Genomic DNA, 19,342 nt, shown 5'->3' with positions numbered 1-19,342 from the left:
CAGGGACTGTTGTTCGGTAACACCAAACACGCTGACACAGGGTGGGCAAAAGTTTCACTAGAACAGAGCTCTGTTGCAACTCTGCCTTTGGAAGCTCGCATCTGGTAATCACCTGAATACGTGGTGTGAGATGTCACAAGGTAGGCTTAGATTTCTAGTGGAGTGGTGGCTGCATCTTCGATTTGTTATCCATAATGCTTGATGGATGTAGGTCAACCACCTTCGGTTGAAAGTGCATCGCACAGCTGAAACGCTGCATATGCGTATAAACGAACTAGGCCGTCATTTTAGTTGTGTCTATTGTATAAAAAACAGCACTTGAGCCCCCCCATAGCTGCCCTTCTGGTCTTATAGCGGTATTTATGTACTATTAGGATCTAAATCCCAGTCATCATGTATCTTTTTTGACAAATTTATCTCCATGTATTTCACCAAGATACCGTCCAGCTGTGCATCAAACAGCTGGTCTATCTTCTTCCTATCAGCAGTATTCATCTTGCCAAAATACCAGACTCTTTAGTCCACAATTCGTACACGATCAGCAGCCCCGGTGCTACTGGCCTCAAGGCCTCCTTCAGCCCTATTTCTCTCCTCCTTCATCACTGCCATCACTACCACTATTTTCTCCGAGTGCCTCCTGAACCCCCTTGTCCTCCTGTACCACCAGCATCACCACCGGTCCCCCCGCCTCCTCCTTTGCCTCCACCGCCGGTGCTGCTGTCGTTCGGGTAACCGTACAAGTTATCCATGGGAATCAGATGCGAGTGTGAATTGATAGATAAGTTGCTGTGAAGTCATGAGTTGACCATGTTGGTGTGGAAGAGGTTGCAGGATCAAACAAACCACGGCGTTTGAAGCTTAGCTGCGAGAAGACGTGATGGCTTTGCAGCAGCAGAAATTGAAAGAAACCTTTGGTGAAGTTTTAGGTTTCATAAGGCAGCTAAATCTGCCGTTTTTTGGAGGAGGGAAACCTAAGGCTGCCACGTATATTGTAGTTTGGGGCGACGGTCTTGTTTTAAGGCTGTCGATGACTGACATGGAGTACCAGACAGTTGAGCCGCTTCATAGACATGTCAAGGCAGGTCACGGTCGATGCACAACATTCCAAAGTTGGGTGCAGCTTGGGGCGAAATGCAAGGCTCGTGAAGCAAGCCTAAGTACGAGACTCGGGGTTGGAGACACGTGTCGGTGAATAGGAGGAAGAGTGACATCAGTCTGATGCCGCACCTCGCACATGATCCTTACAACGTTGGGTTACACCTGACAGCCTTGATCGATTGGGCAGGGCAATGAGGGTATCATCCTCCGTGCATGTACTGCGCACTCTGTACACCATTTGATACAATACACAGACTAGAAGCCACCAATGCGGATAACGGAGACAGGGCAAAGCGTAAAGAGGGGACGGGCCGTCAGCGATGCCATGCTTGCATGTGGCGCTCTATTAACCGACATGGATTAACTCCAGCCTGAATATGTCTGGTTGGGGCTGATCCATCTGACCGGCATGGGCGACAAAGTGAGGCAGTCCATTTCAATTCCTAGCCCGACCGTAAGCTACAAGTCAGAAATCCTCCAGAAATGCAATGTCATTATTTGGTTCTGATTCAACCTGGGCTTCTCTTCTACCGACGCATCACTTTGTCCTGCTCGGTGCGACGTAACCATGGATTCTTAAGGTTTGACAATGCTCGTCCAAGCAGTAACGCGGAGCGAGACATGGTACATGTTGTTTTAAAATTGCTGGCTGGCATTTGAAAAGAAGACACGTGGTCAACCCCATTAACCCTCCTTCCTACGCGCTCCGTCTTCCTTTAAAATCATTGGAAACTCTGGAAAGTTGACTGGTTTAGTGCGGAACGGAATTCCATCATGCCATGGCGTCTGAGAAGAAGAAGCAAGTTAGCTGGACCAGCTGGCTATGGTCATTGGTATCAAGGGTACGTTTTGTGAGCCAGTCCGTCAGACCAATTGCCCTAATCTGTGTCTCTAGCAACGATTTGACCGTCAGTCCGCCGGTACAGACCAAAGCAAACAACCAGAGGCAGTAGAGCCTCGCTCCCTGGTATGTGAGCAATTTTGGTTGCTTCAACGACAACCTCCCCCCCTCGGCCAGCCGTCGAAGCGAAGATACAAGTGTACTAAAGTGAGAAGAAGCTCAACGAACGACTTCAAAAGTCTCCCGACAAACTGAAGGATATTATATCTCTTTGCAAGGTAGCTTCAGTCAGCGTTGGGGTTCTTCACGAGGGCAAAGTCGTTTTTGAGCAAAATATTGCCGTCCCAAATGGCCCGTCTATTCCTCGCCCAGAGGCGCAACTCATGTACACACTCTGCTCCGTATCCAAGACCTTGGTATCTGCTGCTTTGGGAATTCTTGTTGACCAAGGGAGTCTGTGTTGGGCGGACACTATTGGCCAGCACTTGCCAGACTTCAAGCCAAGCGGTAAGGTTAGCATAAGCAACACTGCCACCTTTAACGACATCTTACGGCATTCAGGAGGACTTGATAACCCCGTGGTTAGCCTTCTGGGACCAGGTGGCAAGGTGATAACCCCCCAGGATGACTTCATGGACGTGCTAAATAGCACGCCAACCGAGCGTAATGGCGAGACGCTCTACGATTCATGGGTGTATAGCAATGTGGGATACGCCTTGGTTGCTCTCGTGATTGAGAAGATCTCTGGCGAATCCTTTGCTCAATTTGTTCGGGGCCGTATTCTAATGCCACTCGGCATGAACAGTACAGCCGTTACTGCGGCTCAGATTGAGGATACCGACAATTTAGCCCAATCTTACGCTCAAATGCAAGATGGCTCATGGGAGAAGCTAGAGCACGAGTGGACAAATGAAAACAACACTCCAGTTCTAGCCATGGTTGGTATTCGAAGCACAGTTATGGATATGCTTATTTTCTGTGCTGCAGTCATGGATGCGTTCGCGCCCAAGGCGGACACAGACGGTGCCAGGATATCCGGCATGCAACAAGAAGAACATAGTCGATCAACAAATTTTGAGGTACTTTCCGGGATTAAGTATAATCCTTTAAAGCAAGTTCCGGCTATACTTAATGGCTGCTATTGGACTAGGCCTCACAATGACCCAATTGGCCATGTGGCTCGATACCATCTTGGATGGATGCGCGTCATTATGCCGAGCTGCATGGTCTCCTGGGGTTCGTGGAATATGACGTTGGCAGACAATGCAACGCGTAAAGAGCATCAATCGGCTCGGGATGGGAGCATTTTGGGAAGAAATTCTGGAAACCGAATTTTGTACAAGTCAACTGGCGTGGGCTTCTGTGGGACATGCTCAGTCAACATATTCCCTGAGTCCCGCAGCTCCGTCATCGCCTTTAGCAATGGGACTAACTGTGGCGACGCAGCGGATTTCTGTGCGTCCCTCTTGATTCAAGAGTTGTTTGACCTGGAGCCAAAGGTTGATATACTGGCCATGGTTAGACGGGAGGTGGCATCAAGGGAACATGATTTTGAAAGCATCATGTCGGACCTTGAGGAACACAGGGACACTTCCCAACCCGAGGGAGATGCACTCGACTATGTGGGTGAGTATCGTGGCCTGGGTACTACTCTTGTTATTCAAAATGCCCCAAATGGAGATGGATTACAACTATGCTTTAATCATAGATCAGATATGGTACAGCCATTGGAGTACTTTGCGAAAGATCAATATGGCTTCTGGCCCAAGTCCCAGGATGCCTGGTTGAAAGGTGGATGGCTTGACTGGGACTATTACTTGGTCGGTATTTTGACATTTGTGAGGAATGAGAACGTAATTGGCCTAACTTGGGTTTGGGAACGCGGTGCTGAGCCATACTTTTTTCGAAAACTTGGCATCGCGGAGCCTGAAAACAACTGATTGAAAGCATTCAATGTAGACTTGGTACGCTTTTGCCCCTAGGAGGTTGGAGGGCTCATTTCCAAATCTATATCAGGATTTTATAACTAGTGCTACCATTTTGCAAATGTGGAATAATTTGTTGGGGCAAGGCTACAAAGAGGTTCTTTGGAGGTAGCTATGTGAGCTAGCCTAAAGTGAACAAAAGAGCTCTTTGCGACCAAGAAAAGAAGGTTCCTGGAACTTAACTCATTCTGACTCTGTGACGGCAGTTAAGTGGTGGGAACTACATAACCGTTGAAAAGTCCACCGCCCTGCCGGGATCTAGGGAATCCGTTCCCATGAATGCAAGAATAAAATTTGATTTACTGTCACTAGTTGACACATACGACCACAGCCGCATGACAAATCTGGATCCCGTCCGATCTCCGAGCGATAACCATGCGAGCGCCGGATTAGTAGTTGGGTCGGTGACGACCAGCGAATACCTGGTGTTGTATGTTTTTGTTCTTTTTTTACATTTTTATTTCTATATGCAAAAGTGTGCATCACAGGCTCGAGTGGCAAGGGATGGGAGAAGCTGTGTGTATTTGATGAAATCTAGAACGAAGAGTTATTGACCTGGCAGAACGATGACTTGGTTGATGGATGACTTGGTTGATGGATGAGTACCCAGCCGGTATCTGTCGACAAGGTCCCTAAATTTTTGGTGTAATTTCAAGACTATGTTAAGGATTAGAGTGAATTTAAACCTTGCTGTTGTAGTTTAGTTGTTTTACTGCTATAATACTTTTTATTGTTTATCCTCAGTGTATTGTTTTTGACCATTCATGCAGCCGACCCGAGTCTGTGACCAGCTGGTCAGGCCTCAACCTGGCCGCATCATGTTAATAACACGTTAAGAATAATAAACAAACAAATATCACAGTGATATATTAAAGGGATTATCCATCCATATTTTAATTTGCCATTGTCGTTCACAAACTCAAAGTCAATCTACTTGATGCCGATGAACACCGCACAGGCCACAGCCTTGCTCATCGTCGTCACCACTCAGTCTCTCTCTCTCTCCCACATCACACATCACCAGCCATCAAACAACCCACAGCTCCCAGCGCCAGCTCCACCACCAACGACCAGACAAGGGTAGCGCCATCCATCCACACCATCCACATCCACATCCACGCCAAACAAGCCCAAAGCCGCTCTCCACCATGGCCTTTGCCTTGCCCTTTGGCGCGCCAGCTCCGACGACGAACGAGACCATCCAGCAACCTCTGCCTCAACCTCTGCCTCAACCTCATCCTCAATCTCAGGCGCTGCCGCAACAGCAACCGCAACCACAGACCCCATCCCAGCAGTATCAACCGCACCAGTACCCCCTCTCGCAAGCACAGCAAGCCCGACAACAGCAGCAGCAACAACAGCAGGGCCAGCAGGGCCAGCATCACCAGCAGCAGCTCGCAATGAACGGCATCAACGGTGCCAACATGGGCGGCGGGCCTGCCATCCCATCTGGTCCAACGCCCGCCGGCCACCAGGCCGAACTGAACTACATCTACGGCATGGTCGAGGAGCTGAGTCGCCAATTAGCAGACAACCGACGGGTGACGGAAGACATTGTCAGCGGCCTAGGCCGAGTGCGCAGCCGAGCCAAGAACCAGAATCTATCCAACGACGAATTGATAGCAGCAGCTGCGTCCGATCTCCAAGGTATACACACGCACACACACACACAAACCCTGCGCACCAAAACCATCTACTAACTCTGCCCAGCCGAAAACCAAAACCTAGATACCCTCGTCTCCATCCTCTCCGAATCCCTCGAAAAAGCCAACTTCTCCCGCGACGCCAACGCCACCCTCCTCACCCAATACGCCAACGCACTAGCCCTCATGCTCAAACAATTCCACGACTACAAGGCCAAGCACGTCGCCGACATAGCGGCCTGGCACCGCTCCTACCGCGTCCAACTCGACGAGGCGCGCCAGGAGAACAGCCGTCTGCGCGAACAGATCTGGGAGATGCAGACGCACGCGAGCCGGGCCAACGAGAACCTGCGGCAGTTTCGGCGCAAGTACGACGAGGACGAGAAGCGGTGGAGCAGGCGGGTCGAGGGGAAGAGCGCGCGCCAGGAGCTGCGGTTCTGGAAGAGGATGGCGATGCCGGAGCTGGAGGACGATGACCCCTACTGGAGTGGGGATGATGATGTGGTTGATGAGGCCGAGAAGGAGAGGCTGAGGGAGCTGGAGCAGAGGGCGGCGCAGGAGCAGATGATGGAGGGGCCGATGGACGAGGATGGTGGTGATGGACACGCACACGGGCACATGGCTTCGCATATGGGTATCATGGGGGGGATTGCTATGCAGAGGGATGAGTCGGCGAGGATGATGCCCGTGCCGCCGCCGAGACCGTTGAGTGCAGCGTCTAGTACGGGGTCGACGGGGCAGTGAGGCAGAATGGCATGGCAAGAGATAGATAATACCCCTTTGTAGTAATAGTACATGTTGCATCAGGGCTTTGATGTCAGCATTCTGATGGTTCTCCTCGCCGTGGCAAGTTTGTAATTTGACAAGGTAGCTCCCAAATACCAAGTCAAATCAGCCAATAAATTATTTCTGGGTGCAAATCACGTATGGCATGAGATAGATAATAGCCCTTTGTAGTAATAGTAGTATGCATGCAGGACTTTGATGTCAACATTCTGATGGTTCCGTTCTCCTCCGCGCCAAGTTCGTAATTGTACAAGTTATATGTGTCCCAAATTCCCACACCAAATCAACCAACAAATTGTTCCGAGTCCAAATCGTCATGACTTTTAATATCCACTCTGCTCCTGTCTTCCACCGCCACCCCCCTCACCATCTTTTGAATCCGCAGCCGCCTGTCCCGCCTCCTTGATACCTTGCTCATCACCACGCAGCTTCGCAAAATACGCCTTGATGTCCTCTGCCCCTACCGCCTTGCCACTCTCCGCAAACTGCTGGAAGAAGGGTTTCAGCCGCTCCTTGAGGTGGTTGTACGCCATGACACCCTCAATGGCCCGCACGCGATCTACGTTGCGGAGCGCGCTTTCGCCTCGCTCTAGGAGACTGCCACTGCCGTGGGTGGATGCCCCGTGCTCGGAGCCGCCTTCTTCCGAGATGGGCGGCTCATAGACTTCCTCTTCTTCTAGGAGTTGCGGGTGCTGGTTGATGATGCGGAAGCAGTCGGAGCAGCGGCATAGTTGGTCGCGGAAGCCTTCCTTGAAGAAGAGTGAGAATTGGCCGCTTGGGGCTGTTGGTAGGTTGGGTAGTTTGCAGCCTAGCTGGCTGTCGTCTGTCTTGGTGCTTTTTGGGGCAGAGTCTGTGTTTTCAGTGGTGGGATCAGGTTTGGCTTCGGTCGATCCCTCTGCTTCGGTGTCGCTCTTGACGCGCTTTGGTTCAACTGCCTCTTCTTCTGCATCCTCGGCCTTGCGTTTCTTGGACGTGGATTCTTCTTGTTTGACTTCTGGCTTCGTTTCATTGCTGTTGGGCGGATTGAGGAAGACGGCGGGTAAAAACGAGGATGTACCGGCGTAGGATTTGATCCAGGGGTTCGCATCTACACACTTGTAACATAGGAACCCCTCAAAGTCGTCTTCATCGGGAAACCCGGGCGGCATGGGCGGTTCTTCCTCGTCGTCTACCACGGCCACATCTGGATTGTTGACTGGGGCATCTGGTTGATCCTCATTACCCTCTGAAATCGTGGCCAATGCAGCACCGTTCGTCCCATTCACAGACGTCTTCCTCTTGGCCGCCATCTTTTCGAACCACTTGGGACCCATCCCTACCAGACACCCAGGGTGGTACCAGTCCTCGCCGCACCCTCCCGACTCATGAGTCCCCAGTCCCAGACACTGGAACATTGTGCCTTTTTGCTGAAACGGATCATAGTCGCATTCACAGCCGCAGAAAATATTGCGAAAGTTCTGGTTGTATTTGTTGTTGGCGTCTGGTTCCTCTGAATGCACGTTGCCCTTTGTGTTGGTCTCTTCGTTCGTTCGCCGGGTGCATGGACTTGTCGCCGGAATCCTCTTGGTGCCGCAGTCACATGTAAAGTTTCGTTTCTGAAAGATCTCCACCAGTGTGTGCTCACCATGGCATTGCACGGAACAAGCATAGCATATGCCAGCGGGCTTCCACTCGGATAGGTCTGTGGTAGCGGGATTGCATGTTAGGCAGGCAAAGACATTTTGTCGAAGCGGCCCGAGAATCTTGGTGCAGCTCTCTATACTCTGGTGTGACTGTTAGCGACGCGGACGATGAAATTGCTGGGTGGTGGATGTTGCGACGAACATATGGTAGTGCTTCACGCGCATCTGCTTCAAGGAGCTCTTGATCGCGAAGAAACCTGCGACTGGTCAGAAGCGGGAATAGAGGGGGTATCATGCGCATTGAGGCCTACTCTGCTGCAGTTTGTGAATCGTCGGATGCTTGCGATTGCTGGGAAAAGCTGTTGCTGCGCGCGGTCATGGCATTGCTTTGTGGGGGATCTGCTGACATGACGATGGCCTGTACGTTTAAATGCAATAGATGAGGAGAAGTAACCCGGCCTGAGGTGATTGGGATGATGCGAATGGGCCACAATGCCTAATACTTGTGATGATTTATTCTTGATGGATGGATTCCAAAACTGAGAGTAGTAGCTTGCAATCTGGTGATGGTGGTTGCGGCAAGCTCCATGGTCTGATTCGAGGTGGATGGCCGATGATGACGATTGGTGAAAGGGACTAAAATAACGCGGTGTAATTGGCTGCCAAAATATCACCTTGACTGTTGAGTTTATTTTGTCCATTGCACATGTGGTCCTTCGAGATGGTCCGTGCGGCCAACCACTTTGCGCGTGCTCACACCCTGTCAAACGCTCAACCACTTAACGCGTCATGTCGCGTCGAGACGCGAAATTCATCAAAGCTCCCTCTTGTCCCACATCTCAACCCGCCCTCATTTCTCAAGACATCATTTTGTCGCTCTGTTGCTCGACGACATTCCCCGCCCTTTTGCACTCTTCACACTTGTTTCTTTTGAATATTCTACTCAGTGAAATTGGCGCATAGAAGACTGAGGCAATGAGGTATGGCATCTTCCCCTGTTCCCATCACGATGAACTCACATAAGCTAACTGCCCTAGCTCTCCTCTTCACGATAACCCGACCTCGGGCAACCGTGGTGCCAATCCACGGTCGAGCCGCAAACGCTCGCGAACCGGTGGCGATGATGCCACATCCTCTGTTGGGCCAGGCTCAAGTCCTATGCCCTCATCACCCCCGGCCCCCTTTAACATTGAGCACGGTGTCGAGGACGATGATGAAGTTGAGGAGGAGGCTGAGATCCAAGACGACATTGACGACCTCGATGAAATGGCCGACGACGATGTCGATCTGTTCCGCGAGGGCTTTGAAGCGGATTACAGATCGCGTGAAGACGATGCATACGAAAGAATGGGCCTTGATGATGATGGTGATTTTGACGACATGGACCTGGGCGACAGACGGAGACTTGAAGCACAGCTGAATCGACGAGACAAAGAAGTTGCCCGTCGACAGCGCATTCCCGCAGCTTTCCTCCCAGGTGATGATGATGACGGTGAAATCGACCTAACCGCTCAACCACATCGACGGCGTCACCACTATGACGAAGACCCAGACGATGCCATGGATGCTGATATTATGGACGAAGAGCTCTCACTTGAAGCTCTTGGCGATGTCAAGGCTGCCAATCTGACTGAGTGGGTATCGCAACCCCCTGTTCAGAGGACAGTCAAGCGCGAATTCAAGGCATTCCTCACCTCATACACTGATGCCTCTGGCTCCTCCGTCTATGGTAACCGCATTCGAACGCTTGGTGAGATTAACGCTGAGTCACTCGAGGTCTCTTATGAGCATCTCTCAGAAAGCAAGGCCATTCTGGCGTACTTCTTGGCAAATGCCCCCGCCGAAATGCTCAAGCTATTCGACGAAGTTGCCATGGACGTTGTCCTCCTGCACTATCCCGATTACGAGCGTATTCACTCCGAGATTCACGTCCGCGTCTTTGACCTCCCTGTGCACTATACCCTCCGCCAACTGCGTCAGTCACACCTGAACTGTCTTGTTCGTGTCAGCGGTGTCGTCACCCGACGAAGTGGCGTCTTTCCTCAGCTTAAGTATGTCAAGTTTGATTGCACCAAGTGTGGTGTTACGCTTGGACCTTTCCAACAGGAATCCAACGTTGAAGTCAAAATCACCTATTGCCAGAGCTGTCAATCTAGGGGCCCTTTCACATTAAACTCGGAAAAGACTGTCTACCGCAACTACCAGAAATTGACACTGCAGGAGTCCCCTGGCACGGTCCCAGCTGGTCGCTTGCCACGAACGCGTGAAGTCATTTTACTGTGGGATCTCATCGACAAGGCGAAACCTGGTGAAGAAATTGAAGTCACTGGCATCTACCGAAACAACTACGACGCGCAGCTCAACAACAGAAATGGATTCCCCGTTTTTGCGACGATTCTGGAAGCAAATAATGTCATCAAGTCTCACGACCAGCTTGCTGGGTTCCGTATGACGGAGGAAGATGAGCACGAGATTCGTAAGCTCGCGCGGGATCCTAACATCGTGGACAAGATTGTCAACTCCATGGCGCCCAGCATCTACGGCCACACCGACATCAAGACTGCAGTGGCCCTCTCGCTCTTTGGAGGTGTCGCCAAGAAGACAAAGGGCGAGCACCATATCCGTGGCGACATCAACGTACTCCTTCTTGGTGACCCTGGTACCGCCAAGTCCCAGGTGCTCAAGTACGTTGAGAAGACGGCGCACCGAGCCGTGTTTGCAACGGGCCAGGGCGCAAGTGCTGTTGGTCTTACAGCTAGTGTGCGTCGTGATCCATTGACCAGCGAATGGACCCTCGAAGGCGGTGCTTTGGTGCTGGCAGATCGTGGCACCTGCTTGATTGACGAGTTTGACAAGATGAATGACCAAGATCGAACATCTATCCACGAAGCTATGGAGCAGCAGACCATCTCCATCTCCAAAGCGGGTATTGTGACGACTCTGCAGGCTCGATGCGGAATCATTGCGGCTGCCAATCCCCAGGGTGGCCGTTACAACTCTACTCAGCCGTTCTCACAAAACGTCAACCTCACTGAACCCATTCTGTCGCGTTTCGATATTCTCTGCGTTGTCCGTGATACTGTTGAACCTGAAGAGGATGAGCGCCTCGCTCGTTTCATTGTCGGCTCCCACAGCCGCAGCCACGGCCGCCAACAAACGCAGGACTCAATGCAAGTTGAGCATGACAGTCTGCAGACCGACACGCAGGGCTCATCTTCATCAACAAAGAAGGAGGGTGAGATTCCGCAAGAATTGCTCCGAAAGTACATTCTCTACGCCCGAGAGCGATGCAACCCCAAGCTGTACCACATGGATGAGGACAAGGTCGCTCGTTTGTTTGCCGATATGCGAAGAGAATCACTAGCCACGGGTGCCTATCCCATTACCGTAAGTCCATCGCTCCTGTGTAACTGAGAATCAAACTAACAAAATGCATCTAGGTGCGTCATCTGGAAGCCATCATTCGCATCAGCGAAGCTTTCTGCAGGATGCGTCTGTCAGAATACTGCTCCGCGCAAGATATTGACCGTGCGATTGCTGTGACGGTGGAGAGTTTCGTGGGCAGCCAGAAACTCAGCTGCAAGAAGGCTTTGGCTCGTGCATTTGCCAAGTATACACTTACAAGACCGGGTGCGAGCCAGAGGAGAGGTGCACAGAGAAGAACTGCCACTGCTTCAGCATGAATGTGAATGGACTGGCGTTGTGGATGGTATTGATGTTTGGGCAACATAATGGATAGATATGCATGTGATGGAAACTGTATAGTACTGGCGTAAGGCGTCTAATGATTAAATGACTTAGTATGATATTGTATCGCGAAATCTACAACCGTTTCCGAAAATACACCCTCTCGAACCCATCCTCCGTCCGTCTCTCCACCTCCTCATACCCCATCTTGGCATACAGTCCAAAATTCTCAAACATCTTGACATTCGTAAACAGCGCCATCTCCTCACACCCCTTCATCCTAGCCCAGTCCTCCGCGCAATTGAGGAGGATTCTCCCGTACCCCCTACCCTGCGCATCCGGGTCAACAACCAGGTTATTCACGTGCATTTTGCTTTCCTCTGCACGTAGGACGATTGAGCCGACGAGAGGTTCTTGTTCGTGTTCGCTGGGTCGTAGGACGAAGACGTCGTGTGTGGTGAGGAGGGTGGTGTAGTTTGCGGTCATGGGCGCGGGGGGTTTGCCGATGCGGGTGATGTATTTTGTGTAGGCGGCGGTGGTGATGCGTTGGATGGGTGGGATGTCGGGCGTTTGGGCGCGGAGGATGAGTGTTCCGGGGGGTGAGGGGGGTTCCATTGTGTTGATGTTGAAGTGAGGTTTGTTTTGTGGTGGTGAAGTGTCGTGGTGTTGAGTTTGTTGAGTTGAGGGTAGGCCGTTGTCGGAGGTGAGTCAGGTGAGGTACGAGCGGAACTACGTTAGGCGTGAGATCTACTTATGTACATGATATTTAATTAAATTTTGATTTAGTGTTTAACAGTTTGAATAGAATATTGTTGGGTCATAGGTTGAAACTACAATGTAGTCCTAAAGCTAACCTACACTGTTGCGAGGTTATGGGCCACCATCACAAGGATAATCTACATCATCAGATATTGTAATAAATAAAGTTGTCAAATATTCCTCCCTATAACTCCACGCTATCCTAATTTTATCTCATCATAAAACACACGCTCTCATACATCATGCAGTCTTAAACATCGAATACACCCACAAACAAACGCAACTACATAAACTCCATCAACAACTTCACCACATCATTCTTCCTCGCCTCAACCGCCACCTCAACCGGCGTCCGACCCTCCGCATCCCTCGCGCCCAAATCAGCACCCGCCTCACACAGGATCCGAATCTCATCCTCCCGCCCATACTTGGCCGCATAATGCAGCGCCGTCTGTCCCAGATCACACGCCTCATTCACCTGCACCATCCCCGTGCCCAGCAAGTTCTTGACCTCATCGCCCCTCCCGTACTTGGCGGCATAACACAGCGGCGGCTGGCCGTCTGCGTTTCTGGTATTCAGATCGATGCCCTCTCCCTCCAGGAATACAGGCAGCATGCCCCTCTCGACGTATATGGCCGTGTATATCGGCGGGCCGTGCTCATTCCCCGGTGAATTCAAGTCGATGAGAGGGTGTTGGACGAGTAATCTGACGATGTGGTGACGGGCCTGCATCAAAGCTAGTGTGAGAGGCGTCTGTCTGTCTTTGTCGCTGAGATTGCAAATCTTTTCGATGCCTGGTATGTTGAGGAGTAATTTGACGATGCCTTCGTGGCCGCGGTAACATGCTCGTGAGAGCGGTGTTTGGCCCTGCGCATCTACAGACAGGACATCGATATCTGGTGCGGAGAGTAACAGCTTGACGATATCTTCGGTGCCTCGCTCACACGCCCATGATAGTGCGGATCGACCGAACCGTTCGTCTGCGCGGTTGACGTCTATGCCCGGTACCGCGAGGAGCAGCTTCGCCGCAGCGTAGTTTGGCTCGACGGCTGCTTCTGCAAGTGCGCCGCGACGGTACGCACCGCGGGTGTGAATATCCGCGCCGGCTACGATGGATTTAGCTATCGTTTGCAGGGGACCTTTCCATATGCCCCAGAGGAGGGCGGAGTCGTGGAGCAGCTGGACGTCGCGGCGGTATAGGAACGGGTCCAGTGTTTTGTAGAGCGATGTGTTGGTCTGGGCTAGGGCATTGATGTCCCGACGGCGGGTGAGGAAGTCGGCTATCGAGAGGAGGAGTTCTGGTGGGAGGTCGGTCAACATGGTGATGAGGACGTGGTGTTGAGGTGTAAAGAGGGTGAGGGGTTGGGATTGAGTTGTGTAGAGGGGATAATGGGAAATCCGTACACTTTACAATGCTGGTTAAAGTGTCATTTTTGATTCCGAGGCTGGGATTGGAAAGCGGGACAGATCATCGTCTTGGTGTTGATGTTGCAGTTCATGGCTGAATTGGATGCGGGGCCGGCCGATGCCTCCGCCATGCAGGCGGATGAGTGGGAGGTTGTCAGAATCCTGGCTTTTGGCTGCGGATGTCTTGGCTGTTTTGCGTTTTGTGATTAGATGATGTTGTTTAATCTGTGACTGTGGTATCATATCGAACAGCTTGAGTTGGCTCTCACCTAGACATCACCATTGTCTACTGTCTCTCAATTTTCAACTCTTCCCCACCCGGCCGGGACCGAATGACAATGTTATCTATTGTTGGGTTCAAAGACTCGTCGCCTGTGTCTCACCTCCCATTACCAAGCCTCGTGATGTCGACTATGATTTCTTCCTAGAGGTTGCACAAATTGATAGTGTTGCATTTATACCTCTTGACTAGAAGAATTACCGGCAATGTGTCAAGGGATATAACTAAGACTATCCCTGCATCAGCGGAGTGTTCCCTTTGCTAGGCCAATTGGTCTGAACGATATTCTTCTTCTGGTTGTCCATATGAGTAATGGTATGAGGAGTGTAACGGCAGATTTGGGCAGATTGTGGTGTTTGCAAACATCACTCTGTAAGTACTCAGATAGATGTGGCCCATGGCTCTACGTGATATACAGGGCCGCACCCAGACAACTCCTTCGTAGGAACTGCTATGACTACGATTACGAGAACACAGCTACTCCCATAAATTGACTCTTGACCATGCGTCCTTCATGCACGCAGAGGACGAGTTGCACTGTAGATTCTACGAATTGCGTCTTACAAGGATCTTGAATCATCTTGGCTGACGTTCCTGCAGCAACATGGCGAGAAGGCGTACATGGTTACTTCCACTGTGGCGGCAGAAATCATCCCATGTTGACCAAGTTGGTCGAGACTCGGTTGCATCATACTTGGGATGAAGTCGTGATTTCCAAACACGGCACATATTCTAGAATTATCCCCATGACCTTGCCAGCGGGTTTAAGCCATACTCGTTTAAGTCATACTCACTTGACATTCTCAGTCCTCACAATATTTCAACCACTTCCATATGCTCGATGTGAGATGTTTCTTGGTGTAGGCACGCTAATCGTGTATGCTGACTGACGCCGGCATTTGCTCGCCCCTTATCTCACCGGTCTTGCGGACTGGACTCAGTCGAAGGATAGATGCGGTAAACCTCTTTCAGAATTTCCCAGGCGCCTACGCAAATGCCGTCCATGCGTCTACTCAGCTCTGTCACTAATCACAATTATTGCTTTTTCTGCAAGCCGACAGCACGTACCGGTTTCAATAAACCGCCACATCCCCTATATCCGATTGCCCATTATCATAGCAAACGGCATCACAGCGAAGCGGTCAGTTTCGCCTCATCAAATAGAACACGGCATATAGGTCGTCCGGCACTCCATAGACATCATCTCATGACCAAGATGGCGCCTATTCATCACATTTATCCCCCCATGTGGCATGTGGCGTACCCAGCCAGGGCCACATCCGAACAAACCTGCTCGGCAAAAAGGTATAAGCTGAATGCCGCACAGAGCAAACAAGGTTAAAAAAAGGAAACGGATGCCAATAATTAGGAGCGCTAGCCGGGAATCCATAGGTATAATATTGACAGCTCCCATTGCCACCAGCCACTTTTATGCTGGTGGCTCCAATGAACTTGTTGTGGCGGCGGTTGATGCAGGTACGCGTGCTTCTTTGTCAGGAGGAATGATATTGGGTGGTTCAAGCACAAGCCATGATCAATACAGGTCCGGCTTGCAAGCTATCACAGACTTAGTATGTATGTTTACGAGGACGCGTCACGCAAGTTGTGACAATACTGCAGGAAAAGAGGAAATTGCAGTCCGGGTACGTGTGGTTGTGGCGGCGGACCACATCAGCTTTGCGCCTCGTCGTGTGAAGGCGTTGATGATTAGTCGATTTTGAAATCGGTGGGCTATTCTGGTACATGTGGCGGTTGAAACAATGCTGCCCCTATTGGGATGCAGAATCAACTGTCTCAGTGAGGCTGCATACTCAAGATGGTGCGAGCGTTGATATAAAATATCTTGTTGTTGCCGCCAAGATCATCTTTCGTATGGTTGTCATCACGCACCACGGTCTCTACACTCTCTTTTCTTTATACTCACAGTCGTTACTTTTCTTTGATTCAAACTACTTCACATTCTTTTGAAACTCGAGCCGCGAGGATGAAGTACTCCGTGCCTGTCATCTTTGCGTTGGCAGCCGCCTCGTTCGCTGCCCCGGACACTGTTCCTCGTGGTGTTAGCTGCGATGGCGGTGATCGTGGACATGATCGCTACCCAGGCCATGATGGCTATGGACATGATGGCAAGAAATATGGCGACAAGGGTCGCGGTAAGGGCCATGATGATGATAGACACGATGGTCACAGGGGACACGGCGATCGTGACGGACATGGTCGCAAGGGACACGGTGATGTCAGACATGATAACTGGAAGGGCCATGGTGACCACGACAGACATGACGTCAAGAAGGGCCACGGCGGCAAGAAGTGGTACGATGACCACGACAGATATGATGTCCAGAATGGTCATGGCGGCAAGAAGTGGTGGGATGATGACAAGCACAATGGCCAGAAGGGACATGGATATGATCCTCACAGAGGCTATGGTGGTGTGAAGGGACATGGTGATAATGACAGACATGACGGCCGAAAGGGTCACGGTGACCACGATTGGCATGATGTCAAGGGTCATGATGGCAAGAAGGGTCACGGTGACCATGAAAAGCACAACGGCCAGAAGGGACATGATGATCACGATGGTCATAAGGGTCACAACGGCAAGAAAGATCCCCATGACAACAAGGGCAAGGATGGCCATAAGGGTCACGATGGTCACAAGGATCCTCATGACAACAAAGGCAAGGACGACCACAAGGGACACGACGGCCACAAGGGTCATGACAACAAGGACAAGGATGGCCACAAGGGACATGACGGCAACAAGGGCCACAACGATCAAGACAAGCACAACGGCCAAAAGGGACACGATGATCACAAGGGCCATGACGATAACCATGGATATGGCGGCATCAAGGACTATAATGGCAACAAGGGCAAAGACGGTCAGAAGGGACACGATGGTCAGAAGGGTCATGATGGCAAGAATGGCCACGATGACAACAATGGCTATGGTGGTAACAAGGGCCACGATGACAACAATGGCTATGGTGGTAACAAGGACCATGATGGCAAGGGCAAAGATGACAACAAGGGCAAGGACGGAAACAAGGGCAAAGATGGCCAGAAGGATCACGATGGCCAGAAAGACCATGATGGTAACAAGGGCAAGGACGGTAATAAGGGACAAGACGGAAACAAGGGCAAAGATGGCCAGAAGGATCACGATGGCCAGAAAGACCATGATGGTAACAAGGGCAAGGACGGTAATAAGGGACAAGACGGAAACAAGGGAAAGGATGGCCAGAAAGACCACGATGACAACAAGGGCAAGGACGGTAACAAGGGCAAAGATGGCAATAAGGACCATGATGGCAACAACGGCTATGGTGGCAACAAGGGACAAGATGGTAACAGGGGAAAGGACGGCAATAAGGATCACGATGGTAACAAGGGCAAAGATGGTAACAATGGCTATGGCGGCAACAACGGCCACGATGGTCAGAAGGGTCAAGACGGCAACAAGGGACACGGCGGCGATAAGGGATATGGCGGCCACAACGGAAACGATGGCAACAATGGCTACGGCGGTAACAAGGGATCCGGAGCCCAGAAATGCCTCTTCCCCACGTTCACCGATATCAGCTCCCTCGTCCTTGACGTTGACCTCAACCTACTCGGTCTTGGCAACATTGACATCGATGTTGATATTGACATCACCAAAGTCCAGAAGAAGTACCCCAAGTGCGCCGCTGCATACTGCTGCCCCAGCCGCTCTCTTTCTGTAGGTCTTACCAATCCAAGTGCTCACGATACATTACTAACATCACTCCAGGGCAAGCGAGTTCTTTCCTCTTGCACCCGCAAGCACTAAGTTGTTAGCTGTGCTCTCCATCTTTGTACTTTTCCTCTGTCAACTGCATGATCAAAGTAATCTACGTCGCATGTCAAACAGCCAGTCGCATTAGATGTTGGGGTGTTTTCATTCAACAGGTGGTCAACATCGGTGATCTCACCTGAGAAGATCGGGATACAAAATTTGGGTGTTTATCCTACGAGTTTGGCTCATCAACTTGATATGTTGGTCAATGTATAATATTCTTAATATACGGTTTATTTTGTCAGCTGCTGCTTCAATTGGACTTAACGAGTGATGCTGGTTGTCTTGATAACTCGTGCCTGTGATGAGCCTGGTTGATAAAAAATGAGAAGCCTGCCAACGGGACATGGAGACAGCTCTTACGGTTTAGGCATGTCAAATTGAACATGAACACATACAGAGTCTGGAACGCGTCCCTTTAAGTACGTCAGCTCCAAACACACAACCACAAGTTGGTTTCTCGCTGAGCCTCAGTACATTAAGGCACCTAAGGGATCACTCTTAATGGCCGCCAACGGGCTCTTATATGCTGTGGCGATGGGAGCTGACGGGCTGAGTACAGGGGAATGAATACAACGCCAGATCTTGTGTGTTCAATATCATGCCAACTGTGTGTTTGGACGCACTTGAGATTGGTTGTTGGTCCAACTTTAAGACTAGACACTACACATCAACGTACTCCCATGTATCCAATTTCTGTCCCCCCGCGTGAAATTGCGCATTACCTAACAATTAGAGGTCCATTATTTCCATTGGTGGCGGAAATTGGTTTTCTGCAACAAACCCAGCCCGCCACCACTCCTCAACTAGTGGCGGCATCCAATTTCAAGTATCTCACAGAAACGCACAGCCATGAAAGACAAAATTTACTATTTCGCCGATTTTAATCTCAATGCCCTTCTGTTTCTGTCAGAGCAACTTCGCGGCCGGCCATGCACTTGCGATATAGATGAGATGCCCAAGTGCGGTAGCCTAAATTGGCTGATTTTTATAACTTTCGACGATGGCATGGACTGGGTGTTTCGCTCTCCCATGACCCACCGTAATCACTTCTACTCAGATGAGACGGCTTCCAAGATAGTTGAGAGTGAGGCAGCCACATTAATGTACCTGAAAGCTCACACTTCAATCCCGGTGCCTGAAGTCCACGCATACAGGCAAGTAGCCTCATCAGTTAAAGGTAAGCCAAGCCAGAATTGACTATCCTCTAATAATCGTCTCAGTGGATACAACGACAACGATGTCGGTGTGCCATATATCCTTCAGAGCAAAGCCGCCGGTCGTTCATTAGGATCCTACAACTGGTCTCGACAACGAGAACAAGTAATCGGCAGTCGAAAACCACATACACTTTTGTCCATTTCTGACCAGGACCGAGAAAAAGTCATGAGCCAGCTTGGTTCCATCATGGGG

General features: G+C 50.7%; 8 protein-coding genes across 8 annotated transcripts; 5 read left to right on the top strand and 3 right to left on the bottom strand.

The window, feature by feature from the left end:
* Positions 1–877: 877 nt before the first annotated feature.
* Positions 878–1,192, top strand: VFPPC_16786 (hypothetical protein; the record flags this gene model as incomplete). Its single annotated transcript, XM_018294539.1, has 1 exon — positions 878–1,192. The coding sequence occupies one exon, from the start codon at positions 878–880 to the stop codon at positions 1,190–1,192; it is 315 nt and encodes a 104-aa protein (XP_018138169.1).
* A 685-nt stretch (positions 1,193–1,877) lies between these two features.
* VFPPC_10682 (penicillin-binding protein) lies at positions 1,878–3,879 on the top strand (the record flags this gene model as incomplete). Its single annotated transcript, XM_018289006.1, has 3 exons — positions 1,878–1,940; positions 1,994–2,065; positions 2,155–3,879. The coding sequence occupies 3 exons, from the start codon at positions 1,878–1,880 to the stop codon at positions 3,877–3,879; spliced, it is 1,860 nt and encodes a 619-aa protein (XP_018138168.1).
* A 1,193-nt stretch (positions 3,880–5,072) lies between these two features.
* VFPPC_10681 (hypothetical protein) lies at positions 5,073–6,311 on the top strand (the record flags this gene model as incomplete). Its single annotated transcript, XM_018289005.1, has 2 exons — positions 5,073–5,571; positions 5,635–6,311. 2 exons carry the CDS (start codon positions 5,073–5,075, stop codon positions 6,309–6,311), a joined length of 1,176 nt encoding a protein of 391 aa, XP_018138167.1.
* A 365-nt stretch (positions 6,312–6,676) lies between these two features.
* VFPPC_10680 (metaphase-anaphase transition protein (Mlo2)) lies at positions 6,677–8,384 on the bottom strand (the record flags this gene model as incomplete). The annotated part of the gene is made up of 3 exons (XM_018289004.1): positions 6,677–8,116; positions 8,178–8,232; positions 8,287–8,384. 3 exons carry the CDS (start codon positions 8,382–8,384, stop codon positions 6,677–6,679), a joined length of 1,593 nt encoding a protein of 530 aa, XP_018138166.1.
* Positions 8,385–8,950: 566 nt separating this feature from the next.
* VFPPC_10679 (DNA replication licensing factor mcm2) lies at positions 8,951–11,658 on the top strand (the record flags this gene model as incomplete). The annotated part of the gene is made up of 3 exons (XM_018289003.1): positions 8,951–8,955; positions 9,013–11,362; positions 11,416–11,658. 3 exons carry the CDS (start codon positions 8,951–8,953, stop codon positions 11,656–11,658), a joined length of 2,598 nt encoding a protein of 865 aa, XP_018138165.1.
* Positions 11,659–11,797: 139 nt separating this feature from the next.
* Positions 11,798–12,277, bottom strand: VFPPC_14805 (acetyltransferase; the record flags this gene model as incomplete). Its single annotated transcript, XM_018292573.1, has 1 exon — positions 11,798–12,277. The coding sequence occupies one exon, from the start codon at positions 12,275–12,277 to the stop codon at positions 11,798–11,800; it is 480 nt and encodes a 159-aa protein (XP_018138164.1).
* A 427-nt stretch (positions 12,278–12,704) lies between these two features.
* VFPPC_10678 (ankyrin repeats (3 copies) domain-containing protein) lies at positions 12,705–13,742 on the bottom strand (the record flags this gene model as incomplete). Its single annotated transcript, XM_018289002.1, has 1 exon — positions 12,705–13,742. One exon carries the CDS (start codon positions 13,740–13,742, stop codon positions 12,705–12,707), a length of 1,038 nt encoding a protein of 345 aa, XP_018138163.1.
* Positions 13,743–16,093: 2,351 nt separating this feature from the next.
* Positions 16,094–17,923, top strand: VFPPC_18229 (hypothetical protein; the record flags this gene model as incomplete). The annotated part of the gene is made up of 2 exons (XM_018294538.1): positions 16,094–17,833; positions 17,885–17,923. 2 exons carry the CDS (start codon positions 16,094–16,096, stop codon positions 17,921–17,923), a joined length of 1,779 nt encoding a protein of 592 aa, XP_018138161.1.
* Between the last annotated feature and the right edge of the window lie 1,419 nt (positions 17,924–19,342).

The sequence above is a fragment of the Pochonia chlamydosporia genome (genome assembly GCF_001653235.2).
Source record: "Pochonia chlamydosporia 170 chromosome Unknown PCv3seq00009, whole genome shotgun sequence".
In the NCBI taxonomy this organism is placed as follows: Eukaryota; Fungi; Ascomycota; class Sordariomycetes; order Hypocreales; family Clavicipitaceae; genus Pochonia; species Pochonia chlamydosporia.
The sequence above is the reverse complement of the archived record's forward strand: the minus strand, read 5'-3'. Positions and strand labels throughout refer to the sequence as shown.